Source organism: Ovis canadensis, chromosome 7 (genome assembly GCF_042477335.2).
Source record: "Ovis canadensis isolate MfBH-ARS-UI-01 breed Bighorn chromosome 7, ARS-UI_OviCan_v2, whole genome shotgun sequence".
NCBI classification, from domain to species: domain Eukaryota; kingdom Metazoa; phylum Chordata; class Mammalia; order Artiodactyla; family Bovidae; genus Ovis; species Ovis canadensis.
This window is the reverse complement of record NC_091251.1, coordinates 80,667,584-80,686,856: the sequence shown is the minus strand read 5'-3', so window position 1 is coordinate 80,686,856 and position 19,273 is coordinate 80,667,584. Positions and strand designations below refer to the sequence as shown.

Here is a 19,273-nt window from a genome sequence, read left to right as displayed (position 1 = left end):
ATAGGTGGAACATACATTTCTCTTTTCATTGATTAAGATAAAAATCAGGTTTCAGACTTTACTGAAAATTTGATTATTAAAGAGATTATATTTATAACCTTTTCAAAATTGAATGTAAGCTACGTGGAATTGGGTGTGAAATACACCTTGCACAATGCTGTATGGAAAGGGTATTTTTTAACTTTCATGTAGCCTGAAGTCTTTGATTAGAATTAATTTAGATAAATGGAGATGGCTTTTGCTCTGAATTTGGCCAGCTTGCCTGTCTTTCTTTTTTACTTCTGGTTTTTTTTTTCAGAGAGTTTGTTTTAGTATACAAAATGAATAAAATTGGTATGCCAAAGTGCAGGCCTGCCTGTATGGTTGGCAGAATTAGACAAGTGTCTTAGTTTGCATTCTCCCTAAAAGCAAGATGGTGCTAGGAATTTATTTGGGAAGTGACCCCAGGAAGCATGGTGAGGGAGTGAGGAAGTAAGATAGGGAGGGTGGGGAGCCAGTGCAAAGGGGCAAGCTCGTGAGTGTGCTCTTGCTGGGGTTCCTTCTTGCTGGAGATTCTCTGAGGAGCTGTGTGGGACACACCTCAAGGATGAGGAAAAGGAAGGAATCTACCAGATGTGGTGGGCAAAATGATGGTTCTTCCAAAGAGGTCCACTTCCTAACCCCTGGCGCCTGTGAATATGTGACTTTACACAGAAAACTTTGCAGATATGAGGGAGTTAAGGACCTGGAGAGGGAGAGGTTATCACAGGGTCCTTCTAAGAGAGAAGTAGGAGGGTCAGAGTCAGAGAAGAAATATGACATAGGAAGCAGAGCTTAGAGAAAGAGAGAAATGTGAAGTGCTGTGCTATTGGCTTTGAAGATAGATATAGAGGCCGTGAGCTGAGGGATGCAGACAGCTGCCAGGAGCTGGAAAAGGCAAGACACATGTTCTCCCCTGGAGCTTCCAGAAGGAACCAGCCCTGCTGACATCTTGATTTTAGTCCATGAGACTGATTTTGGACTCCTGCCCTCCAGAAATGTGAGAGCAGAAATTTGTGTTGTTTTAAGCCATTAAATTTGGGGTAGCAGCAATAGGAAACTAATATACCCACCAAATTGCAGGCCTTGTTGATTGAGGATGGCCTCTAGGGCAGTATTTCCTTGGTGCTTCTAGCCAGCTGCACACAACCTCCTACGATGGATGGACAACCTCAGGCAGAGAGAGCCTGCACAGGGTGGCAGCAACTCTGCAGGGCAACCTCTGCATGGACCAGGGCACCAGTGGGCTTGGCTGTACCTGGACAAAGGATTTGATGAGTAGAATGTGGAAACATCCTCATGAACACTTGGAAACAGCTATGCTGGGTTGTTTCGTATCAACAATCCAGGTTTCTGAGCCCCTCTGACTGTTTCTTTGCTGTCTCTTCTCTTCCCATTCTCTTCTGATGGCCTTTAAATATTGGGCTTCCTAGGCATTATGATCTTCGTCTTGTCCAGTCTTACTCTGGGGTGGCTAATTGTACGTGTTAACCTGCCTGGGCCAACTTGACTGGCCCAAAGCTGTTGAGACACTTTTTTTCCAGGTGTGCTTGGAAGAGTATTTTTGGATGAGATAAACACTTGGTAGACGGAGTAAAGTAGATTGTCTTTCCTAATGTGAGTGGCCCTCATCCAAACAGCTGAAGGCCTGACTATAATAGGAAGGTTGACCCTCCCCTGAATAAGAGAGCATTCCTCCTGCCTGACTGCCTTCAACCTGGAGCATTGGTTTTTTCCCCCTATCTTTGGACTTGAACTGAAATAAATATCAACTTTCCTGGGTCTCTCGTTTGCCAATTCACCCTGCAGACCTTGGATTTGTCAAGTTCCATAACTGCAGGAACGAATTCCTTATGATATATCCCTTTATGTGTGTGTGTGTGTGTGTGTGTGTGTGTGACATTTATGTATATAAAACATGTCTCTAAGCATAAGTTTATATACATACATCTATCTATATATACATATATCTATCTCATTGGTTTTGTTTTTCTGGAGAGCCCTGTCTAATATACACTCTGTACTCCAGGGTGATTTTTCTCTGCTCTTAACTTCAGCTTCTATCAATAGACTGGTCAAACCCAAATCTCAGTCTTTAGCCTGGGTTTCTCCATATCCAAATTTTAAACTGCCAATAGAGACAGCCCCATGGATACTGTATAGATACTTTAAACTCTGCATGTTCATAGTAAAACTCATTATCATTCCCCTAGGAATCTGCTCCTGCTTTCTGTATTCTTTTTCCACTACATCTCCATGTACTCTGATCCTATCCTCAATATCCTCAGCACTGCTCATTACGAGTTTTAAACCTTCAGGATTCCTGCGATTTAGTGCTTTATTTCCCAATGGAGAGCACACAGGGCTGGCACCCAGGGCTGAGGTGGAAAAATCCTATAGCTGGGATGGAACTAGGAGATCTTATTCTCATGTAAACACACACACACACAGGGCAGGTTGAGGGAAAGAAAAAGACAGATATAAACAGAGAGCAACAGAGCCACTCAGACATGCATAGTCTGATAGAGGAAAAAGGTGGTGGGGGAGGGGAACGGAGAGGGAAACACCGGCTACAGTTTTATATAAAGAGATAAAGAGTGAGAGACAGACCCATGTAGAGGCAGAGAGAACGTTTATCAGAGAGAGGAAACAGGGAAGAGAATGTTAGAGAAAGAAGGAGTCGGAATAGCAGAAGTGACCTGATACACACTGTTCCCTAGAATTTGAAAAAGCCCCACTGTGTCTCCTGATACGGTTACCCTGGCCCACCTGCCCACGTCCCTTCCCAGAGCAACCCACTGGCCTACTGGATAGGCATATGCTTTACAGCCATAGGGTTCAAATTGCAGCTCAACCACTTTTTAGCAACATGACTTTGAGCACTTTATTTAAGCTTCATTTTCTTCATCTGTAAAATGAATGTAGTAATACCCACCTTGCAAGCTTTTTGTTAGATGCCCAACAAATAATTATTAGTTCAGCCAAATCATGATATCATCTGGCTCCCTTTATTGAAAGGGAATTTGTATGTGTCTGGGATAAATATAGCTAATAAAACTTTATTATCATACATAAAGGAAAATTAAGAATACCCTTCTAAGCAGTATGGGAGACTTTTCAGCTACAGTCAGTTAAAAACCAGCCATACTTACAATCATGGACATGTTTTTTAATCTGTAATTTTTTTTAATCCTCTCTGTCTTCCCTTTTTACAAACTACTATACAGTTGTGCTCATTTCACATGCTAGTAAGGTTATGCTCAAAATCCTTCAAGCTAGACTTCAGCAGTTTGTGAACCGAGAACTTCCAGATGTACAAGTAGAGTTTAGAAAAGGGTGAGGAACCAGAGATCAAATTGGCAACATTCACTGAATAATAGAGAAAGCAAGGGAATTCCGGAAAGATATCCACTTCTGCTTCGTTGACTACGCTAAAGCCCTTGACTCTGTGGATCACAACAAACTGTGGAAAATTCTTAAAGAGATGGAAATACGAGACCACCTTACCTATCTCATGAGAAACTTGTATGCAGGTCAAGATGTGACAGGTAGAACTTTACTTGAAACAACTGACTGGTTCAAAATTGGGAAAGGAGTACCTCAACGCTGTATATTGTCACCCTGTTTATTTAACTTCTGTGCAGAGTACATCATGTGAAATGCTGGGCTGGATGAATCACAAACTGGAATCAAAATTGCTGGGAGAAATAACAACCTCAGATATGCAGATGATACCACTCTAGTGGAAGACAGTGAAGATGAACTAAAGAGTCTCTTGATAAGAGTGAAGGAGGAGAGTGAAAAAGCTGGCTTAGAACTCAACATTCAAAGAAACAAAGATCATGGCATCTGGTCCCATTACTTCACGGCAAGTAGATGGGGAAACAGTGGAAACAGTGACAGACTTTATTTTCTTGGGCTCCAGAATCACTGCAGATGGTGACTGTAGCCATGAAATTAAAAGACACTTGCTCCTTGGAAGGAAAGCTATAACAAACCTAGACAGAGTATTAAAAAGCAAAGACATCACTTTGCCAACAAAGGTCTGTATAGTCAGAGCTATGGTTTTTCCCAATAACCATGTATGGATGTGAGAGTTGAACCCTAAAAAAGGCTGAGTGCTGAAGAACTGATGCCTTTGAATTGTGGCTCTGGAGAAGACTCTTGAGAGTCCCTTGAACTGCAAGGAGATCAAACCAATCCTGAAGGAAATCAACCCTGAATATTCATTGGAAGAACTGATACTAAAACTGAAGCTCCAGTACTTTTGCCACCTGATGCAGAGAGCTGACTTGCTGGAAAGGACCCTGATGCTGGGAAAGATTGAAGGCCAAAGAAGAAGGGGGTGGCAGAGGATGAGGTGGTTGGATAGCATCACCAACTCAATGAACATGAATCTGAGCAAACTCTGGAAGATAGTACAGGACAGGGAACACTGGCATGGTGCAATCCATGGGGTTGCACGGAGTTGGATGCAAGTTAGTAACTGAACAAGCTAGGAGAGGGGAAATTGTTGTTCCTGGAATACTTGTACGCAAGAGGGCTCTGGTGAGTATGATGGAGAACTTGCTTTTAATAATCATAGTCTACTTTTTTTGCTTTTTGCTTTTCATTAGACCTTCCCCTGCATCTGATTGTTTCCTTACAGAAGGAGATCACAGGCCTAATTATATTGCTACATTTTCATTCTTGCATTCAGTGAATTTTCAAGAAACAGAATGAGTAGGATGAGAATGAATCTGTAGCTGTGGGCTGAGGAATTAACCAAGTGGAAGGGCCTTACCTTCTCCTGCTCCCCACTATCAGCAATCTAGCACTAACCTCCATTTGCAAAGGCTTACAAAATTTTTTAGAGCTTTTAGGGGTAAAATATGTTTTCTTTTTTAAATTTTTAAAAATACTAAAAGAAATAATTTAGAAAGTCTTAAAAGTATAGAGAATAAAAAATCATCCATAATTCTACAACTCATTGATGATTTCAGTTAACCTTTGAAGTAAGTACATCATTTCAATTATACATATAATATTTTTTCACGTAACATTTTTATCCACAACTGAGTTCACATTACACATATGCTGTTTTTTTCATTTGCAATATATAATGGGAACAACACCATACCATTAAGTATTTTTCTTTAAATAATGTTAATTTTGTATAATATTCCACTCTGTGGGCATAGCCTAAAGTTTTGTTTCCTTTTACGTGTTTAAACTATTCCTTTATTGCTGAATATTGATGCCGTTTCCATATTCTTTTCTATTATAAATTATGGTGCAGTGAAAAGATTTAAATAAAAAATTTTATGCATTTCCATGATTAACTATTTAAGGTACATTGCTTCTACAAATGAAACTTCTGAAAGCAAAATTTATACCTTTTTAAAAGCTTTTGATATCAATTGCAATTTCTCCTTGTAGCTCCGAAAAGTTGTGCCAATTCATACCTCTTTCTTCAGTGTGATGTCTCTCTGTTAAAAAACTGCAGTTGTTGGTTCTCTTCTTCATAAAGAATCATACTTCTTTTTATTAAAAATCTTTCCAACATTCTCTCTTCTAGCTTTTTCATTCTCTTATTGATTTCTATGTTTCAAAGCCATCATTGTGTTAAATTTATTTTACACTGCCTTGAACATTTTGCTGAAAACAGTTTATAGCATCGCCATGAAAGAAAATTGTGTTTACTCAAAAGTTGTGACCTCATTTAAAAGCAATATACATTTGCTGAAAAAGGAAAAAGTACTTACTGACCAATACCATGTCAGGGACCTTGGTGGATGCCTGAGAAACACAAGGTGTGATCCTTAGGGGTCTCACTTTCTCAGCTGGAGAAACATAACCAAGTTCACATACTCTGAAGAGTAATTTTTCTCAACCTTGTTTAGATCAGTGTCCCCTCAAACACCGTCTCACTGTCTCTGGTGTATCACTCACTTCCCATGAAGAATTTGCCCAACTTTCTTTCTGTAGTTCCTATTATAAACCATATAACTAGACCCATTGAATGTGTTTTTTCAGATTATCTGTGCACATCCCATGCTGATTTGACTTCCCTCCCCTAGTGAGGAATTCATATGTTCAGTTCAGTTCAGTTCAGTCGCTCAGTCGTGTCCGACTCTTTGCGACCCCATGAATCGCAGCACGCCAGGCCTCCCTGTCCATCACCAACTCCCGGAGTTCACTCAGACTCACGTCCATCGAGTCCGTGATGCCATCCAGCCATCTCATCCTCGGTCGTCCCCTTCTCCTCCTGCCCCCAATCCCTCCCAGCATCAGAGTCTTTTCCAAGGAGTCAACTCTTCGCACGAGGTGGCCAAAGTACTGGAGCTTCAGCTTTAGCATCATTCCTTCCAAAGAAATCCCAGGGTTCATCTCCTTCAGAATGGACTGGTTGGATCTCCTTGCAGTCCAAGGGACTTTCAAGAGTCTTCTCCAACACCACAGTTCAAAAGCATCAATTCTTTGGCGCTCAGCCTTCTTCACAGTCCATCTCTCACATCCATACATGACCACAGGAAAAACCATAGCCTTGACTAGACGGACCTTTGTTGGCAAAGTAATGTCTCTGCTTTTGAATATACTATCTAGGTTGGTCATAGCTTTTCTTCCAAAGGAGTAAGCGTCTTTTAATTTCATGGCTGCAGTCACCCTCTGCAGTGATTTTGGAGCCCAAAAAAATAAAGTCTGACACTGTTTCCACTTAAAGTAGGGCTCTGAAATTTGCTCCAAGAACTGGACAGTTTACCCAAGATCTGGACAGTTTGCCAGTGAGACCTGGCTTGATAAAGCTTGAGTTAAAACATTTCTCTTGGCAGTGAATTTCCTATAGTTGGAAAACCTGTGAGTGCCTTGGACCCTAATGCCATCTCCACCTCTTTACCCTTTTCTCTAATCTACCCCTGGGCTGCCATTCACAGGTAGGCAGCCGGCCCCTGCTCACCTCCTCCATGAGGGTCTCACAGTAGCATTCTGCTCCCATCTCTCTTTTGCTGCTGCTGCTAAGTCGCTTCAGTCATGTCCGACTCTGTGCAACCCCAGAGATGGCAGCCCACCAGGCTCCCCTGTTCCTGGGATTCTCCAGGCAAGAACACTGGAGTGGGTTGCCATTTCCTTCTCCAATGCATGAAAGTGAAAAGTGAAAGTGAAGACACTCAGTCGTGTCTGACTCTCTCTTTTGCTAGTTTTGTTTAATGTAATATCCAGCTGATTCCCTGATTCCAAACATCTTGCTTCTGAAGTGATTGGCTCTCCTGCTCTGTTCCTCAGTCTCTCAGTCCCTACCTTGCTATTGTCATCCATGTCTCATAGATCTGATGTTCTAACCTGTTTTCACTGGAGTTAGGTCCCCATGCCTTCTACTGAAACAGTATTGACCACAGTGCCTGGCCAGTGCACTGTGTGTTTTAAGTATTATTGAAGGATTAATGAATTGGAAGCATTCTCTTGCTTGAATTTCACTTTATGTCTTGGGCTTAGTTGAGCCATGTTAACACAATACTCATGCCTCATTTGTCTTTCTTTCTTCCCTCCTGTTCTAGATTTCTTGTTTTGGTTGTCTAGTTTCTCCATACTAAGTTCTGTATTAGACACTTTATACATGTTATTTCTAATCTTCACAACCATCTTCCAAGTATTACCATCTGCATTTCACATATGAGGAAAGTGAGAGTCTAAGAGGTTTGCTTGTTTCTCCAAAGTTACTTAATGAATCAGTGGTTGACCTCACTTCTCCATGGAACCACTCCCAGAATCACTGATCTGTGGCTTCAGTTCAGTTCAGTTGCTCAGTTGTGTCTGACTCTTTGTGGCCTCATGGACTGCCAGGCACGCCAGCCTTCCCTGTCCATCACCAACTCCCAGAGCTTGCTCAAACTCATGTCCATCAAGTCGGTGATGCCATCCAACCATCTCATCCTCTGTTGTCCCCTTCTCCTTCTGCCTTCAGTCTTTCCCAGCATCAGGGTCTTTTCCAATGAGTCAATGATCTGTGGCTTGGTTCTTGAATTTTCTGTGCTTCCTTCCCTTGACCCCAATATTATTCTGATTGAGCACCACCATCTTTGTTCAAATCCCAGTTGAGTCTTCCCTCAGAAGGAATGGTGAGGGCAGGACAAACCCAAGAGGTCTTGCCAAGGTCCTGCCATGAGAGATTGAAGCTGGGGACTGAAGAAGATAGAGGAGCCAAAGATATCTCCACATCTTCAACCTGCAAGAGCAGAACAGCGGTGGTATCGCCAAAAGAAATGGGTACATAGGAAGTCTTATTCCTGTAAGTCGTTAGTCAGATGGGGATTGGAGTTCCAGTGGCTCTTTCCTCCCTGGAAACCATGGCAAGTCTCTTGGTTTTTCTGAGTCTCTGTTTCTTCTTTTCCCTGAGCATCATCTTACCTGACTCATATTTATCATTAGTTTGCCTATCAAATGATTCAGTACATCTGAACATGCTTTGTAAGGAATAAAGCCATTAGCTGTAATCACTGTTGTTGGACATATTATTATTAAAGTCAGATTGTAAGTGAAGACACTAGCTTCTTGGGTGAAAGGTGCCTGTGCCAGGGGTCAGAAAGCTGTGACCCCTGGGTCAAGTCTGGCCTGCTGCCTGTCCTGATATAGCCCATCAGCAAAGAATGTTTTCTAATTTTTAATTTGGTTGAAAAAAATCAAAAGAAAAATATTTGTGATGTAAGAAGATTATATGAAATTCAAATGTCGGTGTCTATAAATAAAGTGGATTAGAACGAGCCAGACCCACTTATTTATGTACTATTTTCTATGGCTTGAGGCATCAGCAGAGTCTAGTAGTTGTGACAGAGATTGTATGGGCTGCAAGAGCCTAAAATATTGACTACTTTTAGTAAGAGCTCAGCAGCCCTGGCCTGCCCATTGCACTCTCCTACCTCTGCTCTCTAACATTGATTCAACTGCAGAATTTCCATTGAGCTTAAAAACTGACAAAAGTGAAGAGTAAAAGATAAGGAGAGGTCCCAACAGCTGTCTCAGCTGTGGGCAGGACCTTTCAAGGTGGCCTCCAGAGTCAATTATAGGAACATGGAGCAAGGTGCAAAGCCATCAGATGGAGCCATGTGACCACCAGCTGACCTTATAGTCACATTCTGCCTCCCTTGCATTCTCCCGAGAATTTCTGAACCTTCTTAATGATCTTCTGGTATGATGTTGAAAAGGGATGGTGGGAGGACATTGGCCTTGTTGCTGCTCTTAATGGAAAAGCTTCTAGTTTCTCACCATTAAGTATGATGTTAGCTGTAGATGTTACCAAGTTGAGAGTTCCCCTCTATTCCTAGTTTGCTAATTTTATAAAAAATGAGTGCTGGATTTTGTCAAATATGTTTTCTATATCTATTGATATGATCATGTGATTTTTCTTCATTAGCTTGTTGATGTTATAGATTAATGGATTTCCAAATGTTAAGCCAAACTTGCATACCTGGAATAAATTCTTTGCATAAATTTTTGGTTTTGATTTGCTAATATTTTGTTGAGAACTTTTGCGTTTGTGTTCATGAGAGATACTGGTCTGTAGTTTTAAGGACTATCTAGTTTTGGTTTTAGAATAATGCTGGCCTCATATAAAGAGTTAGGAAGTTCCCTTCTGCATCTTATCTTCTGGAAGAGATTATATAGAATTGGCATAAATTCTTCCTTAAATGTTTTAATTTACCAGTGAACCTATCTGGGGCCTGCTGCTGTTCTGGAAGGTTTTTAATTATTGATTCAGTTTCTTTAATAGATACAGGCCTATTCAGTCTTTTTCTTCTTGTATAAGTTTTTGCTGATGTATTTTTCAAGGAGTTACTCCATTTAACCTAGGTTACCAAATATGTGGACATGTGGTTGTTAACAGTATTTCCTGATTATCCTTCTAATATCCATGGGATCTGTAGTAATGTCCCACTTGTATTTTGGATCTTACAAATTTGTATTTTCTCTTCTTTCAGTTAGCTTGGTAGAGGCTTATCAATTCTATTGATCTTTTCAAAGAACTATCTCTTTTTTTTTTTAACTGAAGCATAATTGACCTGTAGTACTGTATTAATTCTAGGTGCATAACATAGTGATTCAGTATTTCTATACATTACAAAATGTTTACTATGGTATGTCTAGTTATCTGTCATCAGCCAAAGATATTACAGTATTACTGACTGTATTCCACATGTTGTACATTTCATCCTCACGACTCATTTATATTGTAACTGGAAGTCTGTACCTGTTACTCTCCACCTATTGCATTCAACCCACCACTCCCTCCCTTATGGCAATCACTATTCCTTTTCTGTATCTGTTTCTATTGCTTTCCTTTTTTCATTTGCTGTTTTTTAGATTCCACATGTAAGTTAAAATCATACATCATTTTTCTTTCTGACTTATTTCACTTAGCATAATAACCTCTAGGACCATTCATGCTGTCACGTTGAAATCACAAGAGATTTTTCTTTTCATGGCTAGCATTCCACTGTGTATAATATACCACATCTTCCTCTGTTCATCTGTTGCTGGACATTCAGGTAGTTTCCATATGTTGCCCACTGTAAGTAGTGCTGCAACGAACATAGGAAGGCATGCATCTTTTCTAATTAATGGTTTTGTTTTCTCTGGAGAAAAATACCCAAAGTGGAATTGCTAGATCTTTTTGTAGTTCTGCTTTTGAGGAATCTCCATACTATTTTCCATAGTGCTTGAGCCAGTTTTTGCCACCAACAGTGCACAGCGGTTTTCTCCACATCCTCACCAACACTTGTTATTTCTTATCTTTTTGTAATGGCCATTCTGACATGTGTGAGGTGTTCTCTCATTGTGATTCTGAGTTGCATTCCCCTGATGTTGAGTAATGGGGGCTTTTTTATGCTGAGCATCTTTTCACATGTCTTGGTCATATGTATCAATATATCTTTGGAAAAATGTCTATTCAGATTCTTGGTGGGATTGTCAGTCCTTTCGGTGTTGAGTTAATGAGTTCTTTGTATATGTTGGATATTAACCCCTTATCTTATATATCATTTGCCAATAAATACTTTTTCCCATTCGAAAAAAAAAAAAGGAGAAAATGTCAGTTAGAAATGAACTTGATATTTTGAAGGTGTTTTTCTCACTCATCCCCCAGACCTCCCCCCAAATAATGGAAAATGCATTTAGCAAAGAAAAATATTCTCTATTCCTTTAACAATGATGTGAGGGATATGTTTGTGTTCTTTTTTGCGTTTTTAAATGAGAATAAAAAACTATTACTGTCATTATGTTAATACTGTTGACCCTGTCACTATATTTCATACAATAAAATATTAATTGTATCAAATTAACTTAGTACATGAAATATAAGTAAGTTACCAAGTGAACTTAACACATGAAATATAAGCAGAAAGATAGGTATTTACATTTTCTTCTCTTATTTTCCTTAGTGAGAAGCTGGATGGAAAAGCTAAAAGACAAGGTAAGAGAAATACTTTCTTCCTTTGGATTTATTTTAGAGGGCATAGCTTTGTCAAATAAAAGATCTTCAGAATAATGGAGCTTTATATCATTATTCTGATTCTGATAACCTGTGCGAGGATCCAGGACCAGTTCCAGGTACTCAGCAAGAAAGAAGACCTTCCCTTTAAGAAGGAATGCCTTATTTTTTGAAGTGCCATTCATTCTTCTGGAATGTAATTCCTGATATGTACAACTGATAGCATCCTTGACATATCAAGGTGGAGTTCCTTTTAGGGAATTCAGGAGTGTAATCCCATTCAGGATTTCCCTGGTGGCTCAGACGGTAAAGCGTCTGTCTACAGTGCGGGAGACCTGGGTTCGATCCCTGGGTTGGGAAGATCTGCTGGAGAAGGAAATGGCAATCCACTCCAGTACCTTGCCTGGAAAATCCCATGGACAGAGGAGCCTGATAGGTTACGGTCCTTGGGGTCGCAAAGAGTCAGACATGTCTGAGCGACTTCACTTTCAATCCCATTCTAGTGGGCATTTTATGTCCCAGTACAAAGATCTTTTAAGTCTGATCTTCCTGTATGAAGAAGAAATACTTTGGATTTTGGAAGGCATTGATTTTCATGACCTAAGGACAAAAATTGACAGACCTGACTTAAGAATAAAACTTTGTGATGGAAAGAGCGTCCTTCACCCATAGTGGAAGGTGAGATTAAAAATACCTGAGCACCTGAGCACTCTCTTTAGGCCCACTTTTATGTGGTCTATCATAGTGCTACTGCTTACTGAGTGACAATGAGCTGACTTATCTAAAAAGGCCAACTATAGAAAAATATTTTCCACTCTTGTATTCATTCTGTCATCAACATCTGTGATTGACAATATTAACTTCCTTCCAGATTCATGTTTTTCATTTTCTTTTCATTTTCAACATTCTCTAAGGTTTCATTTTTAGTGCCTTGTAATTTCAAACTGGAATTACTCATAAAAATATTGGTGGGATTTTGAACTCCTTGATGTAGCCTCTGTCAGATCCAATTACTACAGCCCAGCTCAAATTTCACTGGGGGTATAGTTAAATGGAAATCATTTCAACTGCCAGATAGGAGTTACTTCCAATTCACCTGTCTCAGAATATACATCTGTGGATAGTATTCCATATCTTTTTTATTATTTGAGGTCAGTTTCTCTCATATTTGAATGATTAGTATTTATTTTGCTACAGTTTAATGTTAAAGGATGAGAGAAAACATTCACTAGTAGTTAAAATTGTATGATTATATTAATTCTTTTCAGTATTACTTTTCTGCTTCTCAGTAAAATTTAGACTATATAATTTTTGCAAATGAGATTATTTTATGTTCATACATATTTAAAGTGATATAGAAGAATTTTAAACCTGTTGACATGAGCAGAAGCCATTTTCGCATCTGTAATGGGTCCAGTTGTCTGAGGGAGGTATAATCAGAGGACTGAGCAAGATCTGGGGTAGGAGAAGCTAAAAAATTCAGAATTGACTATATTTACATTGGTAGTGCTTCTTTCTATTTTTCAGAGGAAAATATAATGCAATGAAAAGTAATCAGGCTTTGGTAGTTTAATCTAGGAATCCATATGTCATTGCTTCTATAGAAAATGTCCTTCTGAATTACCAAAATGGACAAAAAGTAGACTTAAGAAAATAAATTTGGCACATAGCCTGTTTTGAAATTGAATGTTGCAGTTTCTTACCTATATGTGTGTGTGTGTGTGTGTGTGTGTGTGTGTGTGTGTGTGTGTGTATATATATATAGCTTCGCCACTTTGTTTAGAAATCTGGGTAGCTTTAGAGAAAGGCTGTATTTTCTCTTCTGTGGACCCTTCCTTCTTATCTTTGCTCAAAGGCTTAGCGCCCTCTCCCTGCTCTGTTTCACCAAGAGAGATAATTTTGTGAATGGTTTTAGTTTTCTGAACTGAAGTTTTTCCAGCCCTTTCTTCACTTTATCCCATAGCATTTTTTCAGTTATGTCTTAGTTTTAAAAAATTGGAAGAAAAATAGCTGAAACTCCCACCAGGTTTATTTGTTTTATGCTTTGTCTTTATTTTTATTTAACTATTTTTTTAAATTGAAGTAGAGTTCATTTATAATGTATTATTTTCAGGTATATAGCAACGTGATTCAGTTACACATATATACACTTTTCAGATTATTTTATTGTAAGTTATTGCAAGATATTGAATATAGGTCTCTGAATACAGTAGGTCCTTGCTATTTACCTATTTTATATATAGTAGTGTTTATATGTTTAACTTTATATTGGAGTGTGATTGATTTGCAATGTTCTGTTAGTTTCAGGTATATAGCAAGGTGATTCAGTTATACATATATGTATACCTATTGTTTTTCAGATTCTTTTCCCATATAGGTTATTACAGAATATTGAGTAGAGTTCCATGTACTATACAGTAGGTTCTTGTTGATCATCTATTTTATATATAGTAGTGTATGTATGTTAATCCCAAACTCCTAATTCCTCCCTCCCTCTATCCCGCCCACACTAACTCCTTTGGTAACTATAAGTTTCTTTTATATGTCTGTGAGTCTGTTCCTATTTTGTAAATAAGTTCATTTGTATCATTTTTAGATTCCATGTATAAATGATATCATGTGATGTTTGTTTTTCTCTGATTTACGTCTCTTAATATGATAATCTCTAGGTCCATCAATGTTGTTGTATTTGTCTCTTTCTTGGAGGGATTCAGTTTAACCACTCCCCTCTGGGAGTAAAATATTATACACTTACTTGATACATAATGCATATGTGTACACACATATATGTGTGTGTATACATACACACACACACACACATGCACACACATGTGTATGTATCTTGGGCTTCCCTGGTGGCTCAGACAGTAAAGAGTCTGCCTACAATGCAGGAAACCTGAGTTCAGTCCCTGGGTTGAGAAGATCCCTTGGAGGAGGACATGGCAACCCACTCCAGTATTCTTGCCTGGGGAATTCCATGAACAGAGGAGCCTGGCGGGCTACAGTCTGTGGGGTCGCAAAGAGTCAAACATGACTGAGCAACTAACACAGATATACTTAGCTCCCCCCGCCCCACCGTCTCCCTCTTTCTCTTCTTCTGGCTAGCTAGCTATCATCTATAAAAGTCTTGTTAGTCATTACCTTCAGAAACTATTTGAGAGTGAAACTATTGCTGTTTTGATGAAAGTCACAGAATCCTGGAGAATTGAAAACTAAACTACATATTTAACTAGCTCTTCAGTCAACCAATAATATCTATTCAGTTTTGCTTCATTTAATTGTTCCTGATATTGGTTTCCCTGTTAGTTGGACTCTAGAAGGTGGTAGGTGTTCTCAAAAGTTCTGAATTATTCCTTTTGTTGTGATTGTTTAGTTTTCCTATATTAAAGTGAAGTTGCTCAGTCATATCCGACTGTTTGCGACCCCATGGACTGTAGCCTACCAGGCTCCTCCGTCCATCAGATCTGAATGACAGCCTCCGATGGCAATGGCTTAGCCAAGAGAGAAGTTTGTTTTTCTCTCATTTATAAGTCTGGAGGGAGCAGTCTGGGTCAGTGAGGAACAACACTATGAAGGCGCAGGCTCCTTTTATTTGATGTTCCGTCATTTGTGACCTTTGTTCTCACGATCATCTCACTGTTCTGGATTGCAGTTAGGTCCATATTCTAGTCAGAAGGAAGGAGGAAAAAGGGAGGCTGCAACATCCCTCCCCTCTTAAGAAGGAAGAGAAGAAAATGACAACCCACTCCAGTATTCTTGCCTGGAAGATTCCATGACCAGAGGAGCCTGGTGGACTACTGTCCACTGAGGCACAAAGAGTCAGACATAACTAAGCAACTGAGCGTGCGCGTGCACGCGCGCACACACACACACGCATGCACACACACACGCACGCACGCACGCACACACACACACACACTTCACAGCAGCGATTCTCATATATAGTCTGGACCAGTGGCATTGTGTCATCTGTTAGAAATGCAAAGTCCCAGGACCCTAACTAGACCTACTGAACCAGAAACTCTGGGAAGGGGGGGTCAAGCAATCTGTGTTTAAACAAGTCTTCCAGGTGATTCTGATGCATGCTCAAGTTTGAGAAACACTGTTAAACAAACCTCATAAAGATACTTATGAATTCAGTAGACTTTAGGCAGAAAACTTTACTTTTTCTTACATTTTCTTGAAAACCAATGTTTCTGAACAAAAACGTTAGCCTAAGAAAGGATGACTTTCTCATAAATACAAAACCAAAACCAAACCAAAAAAGCCAACTATATGCAGTAAATTTTATCTTCTAACCCATTTTTTAATTTTCAAACTGTTTTTTGGATTCATTTCAAATTTACAGAAGAGATACAAGAGTAAGAATAGTGCAGAGAACGCCCCTGTTCTTTTATCCAGATGCACTTGTTCTTCCCATGCTGCTCCATTTGCTTTCTCTTTTATTGGCTGTCTCCCTACCTTGGCCCATTTTTTCTGAGCCATTTGAGGGAAAGTTGCATACATCATGATCCTTTTACACCAAATCTTGATACTTCAGGGAGTATTTCCTATGGTTAAGAATATCCTATTAGCAAACCATAGTATAGTTATCAACTTGAGTACATTTAACATTGATACCATACTTTTTATCTGTTCTGGCATCTGGACTTCAGTCTTAGTTAACAGACCCAAAATGGCCTTCATAAAGTCATTCTTTCTTCTCCTTGAATATAGAATCTTGTCTAGGTCATATAACACATTTAGTTGTCAGGATGCTTCCAGTCACTCAGTCGTATCCGACTCTTTGCAACCCCATGGACTGCAGCATGCCAGGCTTCCCTGTCCATCACCAACTCCTGGAGCTTGCTCAAACTCATGTCCATTGAGTCGGTGATGCCATCCAACCATCTCATCCTCTGTTGTCACCTTCTCCTCCTGCCTTCAGTCTTTCCCAGCATCAGGATCTTTTCTAACAAATCAGTTCTTCACATCAGGTGGCCAAAGTATTGGAGCTTCCACTTCAGCATCAGTCCTTCCAATGAATATTCAGGGTTGATTTCCTTTAGGATTGACTGATTTGACAGTTTTCTTTAATGTGGGCCATTTGTATAGCCATTTGTTGTCTTTCCTGATGCTGATATTTTTAAAGGATATGGTACTTTAGAAAACAGAATGTTCAGTTTATTGGATGTTTCCTTGTGATTAGATTCAGCATTCTCAGTTGGAATATGCATGGATTCAGTTCTGTCCTTCTCAGGGAGGTAGTGTGAAGGAATGGGCACGTGCAGTATTTCTGAACAGAGAAAAAGTGCTGAGCACAATTTATAGCTTTATATGCAGATGCATCTTATTTATTTTCATTTCTTCAGGAAACAAGTCATGGCAATTCTAAAAAAAGAGATTATCTTCACTTAGTTTTGAATGAAGAATGGTTAAATTACATTTGAAGAGGGTAGGTTTCTTTATTCCCTTCTTGTAAATTACTTGTAATTTCAAAGAACAGGCAAATCACACATATGCGTGTGCACGCACACACACACACAGGAGGGAATGAGGAGAGGAGAAAGAGATTAATTGAATTTTTGTAAAGTATACATTATTTAAAGCTCTAGAAATGAGAAGCCTTAATGTGTAAATAAGAAATATGCAGAGTGACACATTTTGTAATATTCATGTTTTTGGTGTGGAGTTGAGTTACATAATGTTAAGAGACCCACAGGTTGATCAGGTTGAGCTTCCAAAAAGTTCAAGTATCATCCTTTGAATGTAGAGCTCTGTATTAATAAGGTCTAATCTACTGGGCTTAAAATTGATCATACATCAACATGTATGTGTATTTCCATCACTGAGAATGGTGATGTAAAATGAAACTCATAGTTCTGGTGAGAACACCCAGATTTTGCTATTGTCCAGTGTTTGCCCACATGGAAAATTACATACTTTTGTAAGCCTTCTGTAGATCTAGAAGAACTTTAGAAAAAGTTTGGGTTTTGGCAAAGCATATTAATTTGTTGAAAAATGACTGGGCCTTGTTTCTTTGGGAAAAACAGTATGCTGAGGAATGATGCTATGTTCTCAAATTAATGAAAAAAATTCCACATTGTGCTCTAACTCAAGACTCTGGAAAATAGAACGAGTGAATGAGCTGGCTGTGTACAGAGGACGCTGCAGTTTTGTAAGGTCTTGTCTGTTCCTTTGATTTACTTCTAGAAACGTTGGGAAAGCATCACAGCCCGCTTACTTAAGCATTTTTTAGAAAACTTTTATTTTTTGTTCTCTGTTTTGGGCTCATTCTGAAAGATACTGTGCTATATTACAAGTTTTAGAAATAGTTACATAAGTGAACAAACTCATAGTTTTTCTCCTGTAAAATAATGTCTGTCTAAAGTACTCACTATAGTATTTTTTAAATTGTTAATTGTTTGTTTTGTTTTTTTTTTTTTTCCTGGGTAGGCTTCTAGAAGGGGTCATCCTGGAAGATAAACCAGTGTCGTGTTTCTCCATGAAGGGCTATGGTTATTCATACACCTGTATCTCTCAGGTGTCTTACTGGCCAGGATGCAGAAATGAACCTTCCTTAGGGTGATGGCCTTGCCCTGAATTTGGATTGGTTCTGCACTTCTTACTCAAGTCCAGGGATGTGTGGAGATCACGCTGGTCTCTTAGGACCAAAGTATCCATAATAACACCTTGGAGATGTTGGATTTCAAATTGCCATGGGTTTGAAATCTTCAAGCTCTTTTGGAAGTACCAGCACTGTTAGCAGTGATATGTCTGGCCTCTGTAACTTTCTTTCTTTGGAGCCTGGGACACTCAGAATTCCCTGCCAGCCCTCAACTTTGGTCTTGTTCACTAGGCAGATTTTTTCTTCTGTATAAATGAATCCATCTACATTATGTGCAACTCTCTCTCATCCTTGTCTTTTCTGCCTGGCCTCCAAAACCTAACACCCTTTTTTCCTCTGCAGGGCCTTCTCTTCCCTGCTGTCTCTAGAAGCTGTCTCTTTTCACTCATGTAGAAGCAGATTCCTCTTTCCTTTCCTACCGTGATGCAGCTAAGATTGTAAGAGGGGAACCACTAAAGTCAAGGCCCCCATCTGTCCCCCAAGAAACACAATATTCCACTGAGCAATGCCCCCCCCCCCCACCGTGTCTACCCCTGCCCCCTAGAGCTAGACTCAGGCTGCTATTTGCAATTTATGGCATTTTAATAGTCCTGGCAATTTCAGAGGCTACTTCATCCATCTTTAATACAAATTATATTTCTATCACCAAAACCTGATGTTGACAAATGTGCATAACCAAGTGGCTGGAGGTGCCGCCAGGTCTGGCTGATTTATTGCAGTATTTATATGTATGTGAAATATCCAAAAATTGTCCTACCTCTCTCTCTGTTGCCTTCTCCCTAAAAGTAACTCTATTCCAGGTGCTACTTCAGAACAAAGCTGACAAGAGGATTCAGAGTGTCTAAGAATCCCGCTGCCCTCCAGCAGAACTGGGAAACCCAGGGCAGTGGTCTGTTTAGCATCCTAACGCGTGTTTCCTTTCCCATGCAGGCAGGCTATATGTCTGGGATGCTGGTGCCCGTAGGGGTTGGGATAGCTGGAGCCTTGTTCATCTTGGGAGCGCTCTACAGCATTAAGGTTATGAATCGCCGAAGGAGAAACAGCTTCAAAAGGCATAAAAGAAAGGTATGGACTCCACAACAGCAAAACCTAATCACTTTCCCAACTGTTCTTTGCTTTTCTAATTTGCTTAATAAGGCACATGGGGCTTAATGATGCATGAATGGTACTGACGTGCCCAGTGGTTC

General features: G+C 39.6%; 1 protein-coding gene across 4 annotated transcripts in view; it reads left to right on the top strand.

Moving 5' to 3' along the window:
- The window catches only part of ARMH4 (armadillo like helical domain containing 4), a 142,917-nt gene that overhangs the window by 122,771 nt on the left and 873 nt on the right, over positions 1-19,273 (top strand). For all 4 annotated transcript variants that reach the window (XM_069596703.1, XM_069596706.1, XM_069596705.1 and 1 more), the window contains exons 6-7: positions 11,430-11,461; positions 19,017-19,151. In XM_069596703.1, coding sequence (XP_069452804.1) covers positions 11,430-11,461; positions 19,017-19,151 — 167 coding nt within the window. The remainder of the gene's footprint in view (positions 1-11,429; positions 11,462-19,016; positions 19,152-19,273) is intronic.